The following is a 15,051-nucleotide window of genomic DNA, read 5'->3' as shown; positions in this document are numbered from 1 at the left end:
CGGGCTTGGCAAAGGGTAAAACTGGCCTCTCAGAAAGAAAGGGAATATGGGTTGAAGGAGTTGGGTGACAGCTAGACCCAGTGGGAGTAGTATACAAAATCCTTAAGTCTTTGGCTGTAGGTGTAACTACAGCAACTACTGTAGGCAGCCAAAGAGTGTCTGCTCTTCATCTGATGTTGCCTTGCTAGCCTACTGAGAGTAAGCGTGTGGTCATACCAATGTTTTCCCTCAGGACATCATCAACCTCTGTTGAGCAGGCCAGGGAACGCAGCTACCACCGAGCACTGCTGCTCAGCAAGGATAAAGACACAGGTGAGAGTAATGACAAGCCTGAGCACACACCTCTCAGCATTAGGGTCCTCCCTGATATGGCGTATTTTCACCTCATCTCACCACTGTTGTATTTTTGTTTCAGATGGAGAGACAGAGGCAGGTGATGCCCCGAACATAAGAGATTGTCCATCTCCAAACGTTCAGAAAACTCCAACACATGCAGTAAGATGGCACATGCTATTGTCCTTTTTCCCTATGTGATTGACAATACTCTGCAGAATTATTTCAGAGAGGCCCCCCCGTGTTGACTGTTTCTGTTTCTCTTTCCAGCCTTGCTCTCCTGGTCCAGCTGCCACAGCCCAGCCTCCCTTTCGGCCAGCTAAAGAGGAAGAGAGCGACAGTCAGCCTCGAACACCCAACCAAGCCAGCCAGCCGACGAGCAAGCCGCCGGGCCCCAAGCCGGCTCCACTGACCCCCACAAAGCTGCATCCCTCAGCCCTCCCTTCCTCCCCCGTTCACTACCCCGGCTCCTCGCTTCTACACTCCCCCAAGCCCCAACCGCAGGGCTCACCCTTCCGTAGCCAGAGGGCTCTGTTCTCTGCTCAGCCTCAAGCCCAAACCCAACCCCAGACTGGTCCCGTTCCCTTCCCCCAGTATAATACCCAGAACGCCCTGCCCCCACCTCCCCCTCCCCCTCCCGCACCCCCAGCTTCAGCCACTTATTTCCCCAACCAGAGCACCACAGCAGCCGGGCCCTTCCCTGGGTTCAAGCCTGCTGTCACATCGCCCTATCCTCAGGGTTCCCAGCCCTTGATGCAGACTATCCCCCACAGCTTGCACTACCAGAGTTCTGCTGCCCCACCTCCGCCACCCCCTCCACCACCGCACCCCCAGTCATCTGGCCCCACCCTGCTCCACGTCAACCTGCAGCCTCCACCCATTCAGCAGCACCAGCTCATGCTAACCACCGCCCCTCCCCCACCCCCACCCCCACAGGGCCAAACCTCCCAACAACAACAACAGCAGCAGCCTCCCGCCGGCAGCACCCTGCTGTCCCTCACTCCTCCCCCTCCCCCTCCACCCCCTCCCCCTGCGCCCTCAACCAGCACCCCAATGCAGGCCACGTCCCATCACTTCCAGAACTTAGGGGGCTTCCAGCCAGCCCTGTTGCACCCTGGTGCAGCTGCCAATCCTTCAGTCCCCCCATCCACCTACCCTCCACCCCACCAGCAGACGGGACTGCCTCCCCCTCCGCCTCCGCCTCCCCAACAGACTCAGCCTGGCCAGGCCCCGGCCCAGCCCTCAGCCTCCCAAATGCCCAGTGGGACTCGTGGGGCCCCCAGCTCCTCCGCCCCCTTCCACAGTTCTGGGTACCTGGGTACAGGGTGGCACTGAGCACCCTCCTTGCCGGCAGGGGGCTCCAACAGCTCGTGTAACATAAGCTGTAGATATATTTTCTATGTATCTGAACACATGGCCAATGGAAAAACAGCTGAACGTGGGATTAAAGGGTACTTTTTAGAAAAGGACAGAAAATTGGGGAAAAAAAGGACCTTGAATGATCTTCAAACGAACTTGATGTAAAAATGAAGATGAACAATCCCCTGGTGCTCACAACCCCTCTCTCTGGCCTCCTTTTTGATTTTATATATCCTTCCCACAATGGAGAGGAACGCTCTCTGTCCTTTGTCTCGTTTGGACTCCTATTGTAAGTCCCTGCACTTTCTGTATCAATGGACATTCCAGCCTATATCCCCCCTCCTTCTCCTTCGTCAGTTAGTCCTTTCACCTCCTCTAACTCTCTTGTCTGTTGTCTACTCTATTCTCCACACCAATAATTTGTTTTATCTAGTGGTTCATTATAGCAAAGAAAGCTTTTGTATAGAGTAAAAAAACAAAAAACAAACAAACAAACAACAGAATTATTTTTTTTATTCCTCTGTCTAACAAATATCTGTGCACCGCTACAGAGATTCGGAAGAAAATCCTTCAGGGAGCCTGCTTCGCTGCCCTGGGAAGCTGCACTCGCGTGCGTGTGCGTGTGTGTGTGCGTTTGTGTGTGCGTGTTTGTGAGAGTTTGAGAAGAAAGTAGTGTCTGGATGCATAAACCTGTGTGCACTCACCGTCTTCAGTGTCTGCAGGCAGGGTTCGAAGGAGCGCGCCTGTTCATGTGTTGAGCGTGTCAGGAGGAGGAGGAGAGAGAGAAAGGCTAAAGAGTCGAGTCGTTACGAGTGCCCCAAGTCTTCTGAGGTAGCCAGAGTGGTCTCGCCCATAGGTAGGACGTTAGCGGTTTATTTTTGAATATCAATGGTTATTTGTAGAAAGTGTAATTTAATGTATAGGTGGTTACAGCAGCTTTCACCAGGAACAGATTGTAAATATTTGCTTCTTTTCTTTTCTATGCTTGTACAATTCGCTCCCATCCCATTTTGGAATATGGTTGTATATATGAACGCTCTCTTGGCAAAGCTGAATGTTTCTGTGACAGTAGCATTATTTTATTTTGTTTTTTTTTGGGGGGGGGGGTTTCCTCTCTGGACTCTTTGACTTTGTCTTTTTTATTATTTGTGTGTGTGAGTGTATGTTTGTGTGGAGGGGAGTGACTCACAGACACTGCACTGGTTGGCTATTTTCATGGTTCATTATAATAAATCACTGTAATGACAGTTTTATACCAGTCTTGCTGTCCTGTGTCTCTTTCAGGTGTTTCTGAACTCACTGATGTGTTCTTGCTGGGCTTTCCCTCACCAACATCAAACTCATGCCAAAAATATAAAACACAAACTCAAAATATGTCCTGCGAGTGTTACAGGCTGTTTCTCTCTGATCAGCTGCAAATATTATGGACAGCCAGTTTGACTTTTCAGGGTTCAGACTCTGGAAATAACTCCCTTCTCCCCTCTAGGTGTTGCCTGTATCTATATCACGTTTCCTATTGAGAGGAGGGTTGGGGGTGGGTGGAGATGTGTTACCAGGTGCCGCTTTGCATCTTCAGCGTGTCTCTCCTATCGGCCGTGTAGGTTACAGGGGTCGTCAGCGCTCCTGTGGAACAGATGGCCCCGCACACCCCACCCCCCTCGATGCAGGGAGATGCGTGCGTATCAAAGCTGATGCTCATGCGTCAGCCGGCATCACGGCTCCATGGGGCACTTGACAAGGGTGCTCCTGATTCCCGGTATGTTGCACTAAACGGAGCAAATGAGCGTCACAGCTGCCCCTCAGGATGCGGAGGAGCGCCCAGCTGGTTGGGCTTCAGCTGCTCCTCTCTCGCTTCTCTCCTGTACTCTGGAGCATCTCCTGAGCCTGTTTATCAAAACCGCCTCATGTGTCTGGTTCGAGAATGAGTCAACAGAAAATGTCCCAGTGTCTCCAAAAGTTGGAAAACTGAAGTGTACAGTTGAGATTTAGTGTTTCGGACGACAGCCTGTTTTGAGAAGGAATCTATTCTGCTGTGATGCTTGGAAGGATGAGGACGACATGTACTTCCTGCTCACTTCCATTAGAACCAAGGAGAACGGGAAACGGGGGGGATGCTTTCTGTGCTTGAGTATAGTCTGAGATGTGATGCCTTATTGACACTTGATATTGTTTGAATTTTAATCATTTATGTAGTGATACCCTCAACTTTCAAGTGATTGACTGTTCATAGTTTAAAGCTACAATCCTGAATTATTTATTTTTATACTGAGACTGATTGGAAGATACATCCTACGATGCACTGGGACACATCGTCAGTGATGGTTCCTGAGGTCCTCAGGTCTTTTGGGTCTTTCAACATCATACACCCTCACTCAGGCGACCCAGCCAGGGTTGAGCTTAATTCAAGGTTCTGTATACCAACACGGGGATCGGTGGTTCAAATCCCTGTGTAACCTGCAGACACAAGTGGCTGTGTCAGCGGGTGGGAAGCCGGATGTGGGCATGTGTCCTGGTCGCTGCACTAGCGCCTCCTCTGGTTGGTCAGTGCGCTTGTTCAGGGGGGGAGGTGGACTGGAGGGGATAGCGTGATCCTCGCTACGTCCCCCTGGCGAAACTCCTCACTGTTAGGTGAAAAGAAGCGGCTGGCGACACCACATGTATCGGAGGAGGTCTGCAGCCCTCCCCCCGGCTCAGCAAGAGGTGGGTGGAGGAGCGACCGGGACGGCTTGGAAAAATTGGGTAATTGGCCAAGTACAATTGGGAGAAAAGGGGGCGGGGGGGCGGGGTTGAAGATGGATAGAAAGACATTTGGCTTGCATGCAACACCTCCAGATTGTAGCTTTAACAGCAGATGTTGTTTAAAAAAACAGTCAGTTTTTTTAACTTTTGAACAGTCAAGTACACAAACACTGGGGAATTCAACCATTCTCTTTATTTGATATTTCATATAATGATTTATGATGTCATATTTACAGTATATACATTGGAAACTTTTTTTTTCTCCTCCGCTTGCTGTAGCTCCATGTCATCATTGGGGCAAAAAAGAGAAATCAATACGTCTGTGGTCAAACTGGTCCACTGGTCCATCGCAGGACAATAACGCCGGTGTCTCTTGTGGTCAGAAACAAAGTGTGTTGTAGGCCGGGCAGTGGATCACATCGTGTATCGTGTGTGTTTGTTGTGATTGGGGGACACTTGTGTACGCTCGATTCGACCGTTTTATCTTCCAGCTTCTCATGGCAGCAGCTCGTCAAACAGATGGAGGAGGGAAGATGGAGAGAGAGATGTAGAGGAGGCACCATTCACATCTTTTACAGTTTGGTGAGAATGTTTTTCAGATTAAAAAGCTTCTGCTGATGTAAATGTACTGTTGGCTATGTGCTGGAATGTCCGCCCTTAATTTAGGAACATGATTATATGTTGTATCTTTAAATGTCTTCCGTGTAACCAATTGTGTGTGTCCAAATGAAGCTCTAACAATTAATGCCAAAAAAAAAAAACAAATCAAACTTTATTGTATTTTCACAACCTGCATTTCCTCACCTTCCTTGAAAACAGATTTGTTTGTGGTGGTTGGGGTCATAGGTGGCGCAGTGGTTTGCGCGGTCACCTCACAGCCAGAAGGTCCTGGGTTCGATCTCCGGGATAGTCCAACCTTGGGGGTCGTCCCTGGGTCGTCCTCTGTGTGGAGTTTGCATGTTCTCCCCGTGTCTGCGTGGGTTTCCTCCGGTTGCTCCGGTTTCCTCCCACAGTCCAAAGACATGCAGGTCAGTTGAATCGGCCGTACTAAATTGTCCCTAGGTGTGTGTGTGGGCGCTGTGATGATCAGGGGAGTCCAGGGTGTCTCCCCGCCTGTCGCCCAGTGACTGCTGGAATAGGCTCCAGCATCCCTGTGACCCTGAGAGCAGGATAAGCAGTTTGGATAATGGCTGGATGGATGGGTGGATTATATCCCCATGTTAGCACACCCATAGTTAGGATGCCCCTAGATCAATATTGTATTTTATCACTCTGTGTTACTCTGTGTAGACTGCTGACCACAGCTGTGGGGGGGTGCTTTTTATGGATTGATGTGAACAAATCCACTGCCTATAAAATCTTAACATGAACCAATTTTCCATCCTATTGTGTCCCAGCTGCATCGTGCCGCCCTTTAAAATGTGCCGCAGCACCGTCCAATCACAGGCTCACGTTATGACTAGCCATCAGCTGAGAAACACTGTGTACGTTTCAACGTCGAGACAAAACACGTGGACATCATTTCAACATGTAGCTATACATACTAGATACACATTCAGTACAGGACAGGTTCTCCTAGTCTGGTTTTTTTTTTTTTTTGTTTTTTTTGCAGAGATCATCACAGCAAAAGCTCTAATGTCTATGCCTTTTGACTCTCAGCACATTATGCATGTTTGTTATTAATCACATATATATATATATATATTATATATATATATACTCTGTTCAGTGTAACGTTACTGTGGTTCATGCCCCATGCAGGGTTCACCGCCAGTCCGTTGAGGTCTTCACCATGTAGACCATATCTTCTGCATCTCTCTTCTGTCGGGACAACTGTTTGCTGAATGAGCCGAAGCCTCCATATGTCGAATCCAAACCCAAACAGAGTCCTGTACGTACGTAGATCAAGTGATTTGTTCAACGGCAAGATGTTGCACTACACTGCGACATGACAACTGGACAACAGGCGGATTTCACAGCCTTCCCCTTCGAGCTATTAAATCGTCATTTGTGCACGTCAAGGTTTGGCTTAATTCGCTCCGGTTTGGTTTGGTCTGACCGGTCATTCCTCTGTGGCGCCAGTCTGACCAAGAGTCCTTCTGTAAGAGTCTCTCCATAAGAGTTATGTGTTTCTCTCTCTCGCGCTCTCTCTCTCTCACACTCAGACATTGTGCACTGTGTTCACACTAGTGTGAATGGGAGAAGGCGGTGTCACCTAGTGTGACGGTGCACACTGGTCCCTCAAAATGAACAGGAAAAAAAAAAGAGATGTTTGTGTGAGATGATTACAAAAAGGTTATTTTACAGATTTTCCTTCTCTGAAAGAAACGGCCTCAAACCTTGTCCTCCTCCGGACCTTTTTCTTTTTCTTTTTTGTTGTTTGTTTTTTTTTTGTTTTTTTTTGCTTTTGTCTTTGAGCTATTCATTTACCGGCCAGCGGCCCTGCATCCCAGCTACTGGTCAGACTGGGAGTGTGAAGCTGGATGCTGAGGTAACATCACGTCTGGGGCAGCGGCGCCTGTGAAGAGATGGATCAAATAATGCAGTTGGAAGCGGAAAGATCAGGCGAAATTCCAAAATTTCAAGCCATATGTGAAGAATTGATCCCGGGTGATATTCAAACGTAGACAGTTCTGAGTGGACCTCGGGCATGACAGCTCATTTTCCCCAAAGCTGTTAACTTTAGGATTTAATGTTGCTGTTATCCACTAAAACCACATCCGTACCTGTGTATGTTGCTGCTTTTCCGCTGCCGAACATTATATGGCATTATTCCCGCTCTCTGTAGGAGGAAAGAGACCAGAGGTTGACGTTTTAACGATTAAGACGCACCGGCTACTGTCGACCAGTAGATGGCAGCATTGTAAATAAGTTTCCAAGTCACTGGCCTGTTGTTTGAGATGGCAGTCACTTCCAAAATATTGTCCTTATTCATCAACAGATTAGCTGCTGATACACATAATGAATCTCTCAGAACTACAGGAATAATACTGTACAGTCCTCTGATGGTGTGTGTGTGTGTGTACCAGATAAGACGGTATTAACCATAATACTGATGAGTGAGCGGCTCTGTAACTCGGACGGCAGAGCCCGCGTGAGGGGTGTCGCTATTTTCCTCATCCTCTTGTGCGACAAGATGCGAAAACATCCCCGAAACCCTTAAAACAAGATTCCGCTCCCTCTGACCTTTGACCAACCCCTCTATTTTTTTATTTTTTATTTTTTTACTTATTCTACCCAATTTTGATTGGCCAATTACCCTATTTTCCGAGCCGTCCCGATCTCTGCTCCACCCCCTCTGCCAGTCCAGGGAGGGCTGGAGACTACCACATGCCTCCTCCCATACATGTGGCGTCTCCAGCCGCTTCTTTTCACCTGACAGTGAGGAGTTTCACCAGGGGGGAGGATCACACTATTCCCCCCAGTTCCCCCTCCCCCCTGAACAGGCGCCCCGACCGACCAGAGGAGGCGCTAGTGCAGCAACCAGGACACATACCCACATCCGGCTCCCCACCCACAGACACGACCAATTGTGTCTGTAGAGACGCCTGACCAAGCAGGAGGTAACACGGGGATTCGAGCTGGCGATCCCCGTGTTGCAGAGGTTGAAAAACCCAGTCCAGAAAGTAAAAACCCTAACCGTGTTTTTACTCCATCTATGTATTTGGGAAACTAGTCAGCGCAATGTGATGGTTTATTTCTGGACCAGGTTTTTCCATCTCTGCCGTGTTGGTAGGCAATGGAATAGACCGCTATGCTGCCTGGACGCTCCAACCCCTCTATTTCCCCTCTGCTGTCATATGGGCGTGCATCTCTCTCTCTCTCTCTCTCTCAGCTCATTATGTCTCCAGACCCTCTCTCCCCGTCTGTTGTCCTTTCTCTCCGGCCCCTTGGTTGATGATGGCTCCTTCCTCCCAGTCAGTTAACTTATATGAGCTCATGTGCGACTGTGGGCCGGCTGATGGCGTAGCTGTGATTAATTTAGACAGGCTGGCAGCCAGATCTGTAAACAGCCATTAGTAACCCATCGCTGTCCAGCATCCCCAGGCCTCAATTAACCCTTGCTATCGCCCCATTCCCTCCATCACCGATTGTTCTGTCCCCCCCTCTCTCACTTTCTTTCTCTATTTCTTGCTCTACTTCTCCCCATTCCCAATTCATCTCTCTTTCCTCCTTCTCCAGCACACCCCCCCACTCTCTCTCTCTCTCTCTCTCTCTGCCAGTTGGTAGCAGAAGCAGGCCGAGCAGGTGCGCTGTAACACCCATCTAATGTATGCAAATTACACTTTTGGTTGTGTGAAATTATGCGCGGGAAACCTGCTCTGCTGGGTGGGGTTTGCGGCGGTATGGCGGCCGGATGCAGCCGCTGCCTTTCCGCTGGTGTGTGGGGACGGGTCCTCCTGATAGCCGTTGGCGTTTGCTATGCAGAGGTGAACCCCCGGCGACCGAGCGACGGAGGAGATGGCATAACAGGGCCTAACAGACTTAACAGCCACAGGCTTGTCAGAATTTGCTCACAACTCTTCTGTGAAAATGAGAACACATGGGATTTGTGTCGCCAACTGCCTTGCCCCCCCCTCCCCCCAAAAAAACCCCAAACACAATCTGAGCTACACTGCCAGCACTCCTCGCCCCTATCCGAGCCATGTCTGCCCCCCCCCCCCCCCCCCGGAGGGATTGGTGTCTTACTGTCTCCGAGGAGGTCCTCGGCCATCAGGCTGTCCTGGCGGTTGCCCAGGACGAAGGCCAGGAAGGAGAGGATGAGGGCGTCCATGATGCCCATGATGGCCAGGATGTAGGCCCAACGCACTGAGCACGCACCCAGCATGTACTTGTCCGTCTGCTCCCCGCACATCCTCTTCACCTCGTCGCTGTCCCAGCCGTCAGGGTAGATCATACAGCCCAGCACCAGACACGTACCTGCGGGGGGGGGGAGAGAGAGAGAGGCTCGGGGTGTCTCTGCTCCTTGTCATGGTCCACCAGCTCAGTTGTGAATGTCAGTTTTTAAAAAGTGCAACAAAATAACTTCTGCACATTGATTCTCACACACACACACACACACACACACACACACACACACACACACACACACACACACACACACACACACACACGTGTAATATGGTTGTGTTTTCAGAGGTGAAAAGTGGAGACGGTTCAGTTCAGAGGGGGGACGAGATGGGAGAGGAATGACAGACAGGAGAGCGAGAGGAGGATGCGGAAGATGACATGATGCCGAGCTGGGGTGGGGGTGGGGGGAGGGTGAGGTGAGGATGGAGGAAGGAGACGGTGAAAGAGAATATGTTAGCACATGTCACCGCACTCTCAGCCAACACTGACTGCCTCCGGTAGCAGCCCGGTGCTGCACGGCTGACAGTGACAGACTGGACTGGAAGAGAGCACAGTCATCTAACAACAGGCCTGCTGCCAGTGATGAGCCGTACACGCACACACACACACAAACACCTGGCCGATTACAGTCACTGAGGCAAGTCTTAGTGGTTTATACCAATTGTTACACAATGCTAGACTCTGTGTGTGTGTGTGTGTGTGTGTGTGTGTGTGTGTGTGTGTGTGTGTGTGTGTGTGTGTGTGTGTGTGTGTGTTGAGACGCACATCATTGTCGCATGTATCAGCGCAAGCACGCTGACCAAGGCGGCCAGCAGATTACACAGACGGCTATTCTCCGGAGATGACGGAGGCTGGCTAACCCCCCCAACCCCACCTCTGACCCTTATCCACCTCTAGGTTTACATCCATCTTAACCTCCCCCAACCCTTTCCTCTGTCATTATCTCCGTCCCCTTTCTCCCTCTCTCGTTCCCTCCTTCTCGCTCCTCAATATGTAGGGTTCACCTTCTTTGGTTGGGGGTGGGATGGGGTGGGGGGTTATGATCCAGGGCTCCCTGCTTGTGCGCCCTCTCTCTCTCTCTCTCCCTCTCTGCTCTCCGGTGTTTTTTGCTAGTCATGAGATAAAGCTGGGGGGGTGGGGGCGGTGGTACTCACGGCCCCAGTTGCGGTGACCAGTGTGGACGTTACCATGTTATAGTCGTCAAACCTCGTGCCAACACCTCCCAAAAAAAGACAACTAGGTCCATCGACCGCTGCAGCAACCTCCCCGAGTTTTGGGATTGGTGTGTATTGACTGAGAAGTCCGCGTTAAACAGTATTGGTGCAGGTAGATCTTAAGTAAACAGGTATCACATTTAAGTAAAATACACAATGCACGAAGAAGAAAAAACCCGCCTCAAAGTCACAGTTTGAAAGGAAGGAACAGAGTATCGAACCTGTGAGGAAACGTTCACTGGAAATGTCTTGACGCATGCTCAGTAATCCATGGAAGGAAATCCCAGAAAGTTGCATAGGTTTATCTGGACACAGCGTTTACTGGGGAAAATGATTCACGATTTCCGCAGTCTAGACTGACTCCACCCCCTCTGCTGATCCGGGGAGGTCTGCAGACTACCACGCCTCCTCCCATACATGTGGAGTCACCGGCTGCTTCTTTCACCTGACAGTGAGGCGTTTCGCCAGGGGGACGTAGCGCGTGGGAGGATCACGCAATTCACCCCAGTCCCCCCCCCCCCACGAACAGGCACCCGGACCGACCAGAGGAGGCGCTACTGCAGCGACCAGGACACATACCCACATCCGGCTTCCCACCCGCGAACACGGTGCTATACAATTAAAATTGACTTGACTTGACCAGTTGTGTCTGTAGGGACGCCCGACCAAGCCGGAGGTGACACGGGGATTCGAACCAGTGATTCCTGTATTGGCAGGCAACGGAATAGACCGCTATGCAACCCGGACGCCCCCCCAATGATCGGTTTCATATTGTAGCGTGCATGGATAAATAGACACGTTGGTCCTTGATTAACGGGTCGGACCCTTTAGTCGACTGGTTAACGTTGTCGCTTGCGGAGTGGGACACAGGGGTTCGCGTCCCGGCTGTGGCGACGGTCTCCCAGACTGCCCCCCGAATTCGCTACAATATGAAAATCTCCGTGACCATTACCCAGCGTTACAATGGCCATGTGTACTCTTCACAGAGGATTTGGGAAGAGCTGCGGTCACAGCACTGTAAGATGGCAACAGAACCACGGCATCGGCGATCCGCAACAACAGCATCGTGGACCCGGAAGCGGAGTAACTGTGGACTAATGTTGCGGCCTGCCTCAGCAATGCGAAGGCGCCCCCGTCCAACATCAGCAGAGCCAAGAGGAGAGCACTCACGACTCTTCAGTGAGGACAGTAACCTCATCATCCCTCTGGCAGACAAAGGCAGATGCGCTGCTGTATTAAAGCAGACAGACTGGAATGAGGACGTTATGACGCTACTTAGCGACGTGAATACTTGTGAGCCCCTGCAGCGTGACATCCAGGCAGTGGCTGTTGCAGGTGTAGGTGCATATAAATAACAGACAGAGTCGGGCTGTGTCGCTTAGTAACATGTATTCACTGGCTGTGCCCATAACGCAACTGAGGCATGTTACACAGGGCAAGTATACATCAATCAGTGCCCCCAGGGGGAGCTGTTGGCTGCATAACATTACCCTACAACATCTCCCTTCCTTTCGTAGAATACAATACTAAATAATATAATGGATAGTATTAGCCATTAGAACATTAGTGCTCATATCCCAATATTAAATAGTGCAATGGAAATAGTGCATCAAGAAGGAACAGCAAGTCAATATCAACCAAAACCTCTGCAGAACAATAACGACAAAATGGCAGCATCAGAACATCCACAAGACCACTGAATAAGAACATTAGAAGTGAACATCACAGTTTTTGTTTCGTTTTTTTTTCTTAATGTCCACAGTCCAGTGTGTGTGAGCGTGTGTGTGTCAATCTCAGTACAGTGTATGACCTAGAGGTCAAGTCTTTCTGGAGGCTTAATCTGCCTCCCGCTCCGGGAGAAGGGCCGGCCCTGTAACTCACGGCATGGTGTGGTCACAGCCTGTGGGGGAGATGGCGGCGACCTCGGGGCTGACGACCTTGGAGACATTACAGGGCTGCTGACGACTTCCTCCATGCTGCCCCCGCTCACATGGCCCCCTTCAGCTGCACACGCGCCCACAGGCTGCTCCGGTGGCCGTTCTGTGTGGGCTGACGGCTGTGGAGGGGCAACCTCTGCTGGTCGGAGATCAACCCTGTTGCGACGGTACGTGGTTCCCTCCACGTTGACGAGATAGGACCGCGGTCCCACCTGCTGCAGGCATACTCCTCTCCTCCATCGGCCTGTCCTGTCACCCGGGATTGGTTTCATCCTGACAGGCTGGCCGACGTTTAGCTCTGGCAGATCCCTCGCAGTTCTGTCATGTCAACTTCGCTGCCTGATGCTTCACCCTCAGCTTGTCTGTGACCCCAGTGATGATCTGAGGTGCTAGTAGCTGGTCGGCCACAGGGAGAAGAGTTCTCAGCCTCCGTGACATCAGCCATTGTGCTGGGCTGCAGCGCATGTCCTCAGTGGGCGTGTTTCTCCAGTGTAGAAAAGCCTTCCAGGGGTCTTCGTCGGCCCGGTCTGCTTTTCTGCATAGGCCTTTCACAATCTTCACTGCAGATTCTGCTTTGCCGTTAGCTTTTGGGTGTCTCGGGGAGGACATGACATGTTCGAAGCCCCACTCCCTCGCAAACGCCCGAAACTCTCCACAATCAAACTGACCTCCGCAGTCGGAAATGACCCGGTCAGGGATACCGTACCGTGCAAACTGCGGCTTGCACCTTCGGATGGTCGTTTCTGCCGACAGGTCTGGGAGTAGATCAATCTCCCAGAAGTCTGAATAGTGATCCAGCATGAGCAGGAAGTCCTGCCTTGCGTAGCTGAACAAGTCCATGCTCACCAGCTGCCAGGGACGTGTGGGGAGCGGGTGTGATATCATAGTCTCTTTTTGTTGCTCGTGTGCATACTCGTTACACACTGAGCACTGCTGCACATAGTCTTTGATTTCCCCCTGCATATTTGGCCAGTAGAGAGTATCCCGGGCCTGTCTATAACAAGCCTCACCCCCCACGTGGTTGTAGTGGATCCGTTTCAGCATCTCAGGACGCATAGCTTTTGGAATGATGACACGCTGGCTCCTAAAAAGCACACCATCCTGTGCGCTTATTTCATCTCTGATGGCCCAGTATTCTCTGATGGCTATGGGGCTCTCCTCTTTATGTTCTGGCCATTCCTCCAGCACGACCGACTTGAGTGTTTGAAGACACACATCCTCCTCTGTGTGTTTTCGAATCTGTGCGAGGCGTTGGCTGGTGACGTTTAGATAGTCTGCCTGCTGAATGGCTGCCGTGTCGTACTGCACCTGTTGCATGCTGCAGACCATTTCACGTCTGTACTGAGTGTCCGTTCTCTGTGGCGGGGTGGTGGCTCTGCTGAGCGTGTCACTGATGTACATTTCAGGGTCTGGCTTGTACATCACCGTGAGGCAGTAGTTCTGAAGTGTGAGGAGCATGCTTTGAAGGCGCTTTGGTGCACTGAGAAGGGGCTTAGTGAAGATTGACACCAGCAGGCGGTGGTCGGTCTCTGCAGTCACATCACCCCTCCCATATAGGTAGTAGTGGAAGCGTTGACAAGCGAATACGATGCTCAGGCACTCCTTCTCAATCTGTGCATAGTTTTGCTCCGTCTGGTTCAGCGCGTGGGAGGCGAACGCGACTGGCTGTCCCCCCTGAAGCAGGCAGCAGCCCAAACCGGTCTGACTGGAGTCGCTCTGTATGGTGACTGGCTTGCTGACATCATAGTAACGTAGTACTGGCACTGCCGTGACCAGCGTTTTGATTTCTTTCATAGCAGCATCATGTTTGGGCAACCAGTGCCACAGCACACCTTTGTCCAGCAACCTTCTCAGCGGTTCACACACCTCTGACAAGCGGGGCATGAACCTCGATAAATAGTTAACGAAGCCGACACACCGCTGAACGCCTTTTGCATCTGTGGGGTTTGGCATGTCCAGGACTGCCCTGACCTTCTCGGGATCAGCTTTGAGGCCCTCCACCGACAGTATGTGGCCGTGGAAGCGGACCTCCCTCACACGAAACTGTAGCTTTTTTTATACTCAGCCTCAGCTTCACTTCCCTGCATCTGTCCATCAGAGCAATGAGGTTTGCGTCGTGGTTGCCAACGGCCTCCTCCTCCGTGTCCCCACAGCCGACTATGAGGATGTCATCGGCTATGGGCTCAATTCCTTTCAAACCGGCCAGCAGCTCATGTTGTTTCCTCTGGTACAGCTCTGGTGCGACTGACACGCCAAAAGGGAGCTTCAGCCATCGCTTTCTACCCCACGGCGTCCAGAAAGTTGTCATCAGGCTGCTCTCCTCATTAAGGCGACACTGCAAGAATGCGTCGCGCGCATCCACCAGGGTGAAGATACGTGCCTTAGGCAGCTTGTACAGCACGTCATCTAAAGTGGGCATGAGGTAATGGGACCTTTTCAGGGCTCGGTTAAGTGGCTTGGGGTCGATGCAAAGCCTCAATTTGTCTGGCTTCTTCACTATGACCAGATTGCTAATCCAGTCTGTGGGCTGAGTGACTGTGGTTAAGTGTCCATCCTTTTCATATTGGTCCAGCTGCGCCTTAACAGCTGCCTTGAGGGCCACCGGGACATTTCTTGGT

The 15,051-nt window shown here is 51.1% G+C and overlaps 2 protein-coding genes across 3 annotated transcripts in view; one reads left to right on the top strand and one right to left on the bottom strand.

Annotated features, from left to right (window-relative positions):
* The window catches only part of kmt2e (lysine (K)-specific methyltransferase 2E), a 31,100-nt gene extending 26,650 nt beyond the window's left edge, over nucleotides 1-4,450 (top strand). Inside the window, exons 22-24 of one of the 2 annotated variants that reach the window (XM_056276477.1) lie at nucleotides 233-312; nucleotides 416-495; nucleotides 604-4,450. In XM_056276477.1, the coding sequence (XP_056132452.1) occupies nucleotides 233-312; nucleotides 416-495; nucleotides 604-1,668 (1,225 nt within the window). In that variant the 3' untranslated portion in view covers nucleotides 1,669-4,450. The remainder of the gene's footprint in view (nucleotides 1-232; nucleotides 313-415; nucleotides 496-603) is intronic. The other variant, XR_008810011.1, reaches the window with a different exon arrangement.
* Nucleotides 4,451-8,945: 4,495 nt separating this feature from the next.
* The window catches only part of lhfpl3 (LHFPL tetraspan subfamily member 3), a 43,600-nt gene continuing 37,494 nt past the window's right edge, over nucleotides 8,946-15,051 (bottom strand). Inside the window, exons 2-3 of the mRNA XM_056276702.1 lie at nucleotides 9,121-9,351; nucleotides 8,946-8,956 (exon numbers count right to left, since the gene is read on the bottom strand). Coding sequence (XP_056132677.1) covers nucleotides 8,946-8,956; nucleotides 9,121-9,351 — 242 coding nt within the window. The remainder of the gene's footprint in view (nucleotides 8,957-9,120; nucleotides 9,352-15,051) is intronic.

This window comes from Lampris incognitus, chromosome 3, assembly GCF_029633865.1.
Source record: "Lampris incognitus isolate fLamInc1 chromosome 3, fLamInc1.hap2, whole genome shotgun sequence".
NCBI lineage: Eukaryota > Metazoa > Chordata > Actinopteri > Lampriformes > Lampridae > Lampris > Lampris incognitus.
The sequence above is the reverse complement of the archived record's forward strand: the minus strand, read 5'-3'. Positions and strand labels throughout refer to the sequence as shown.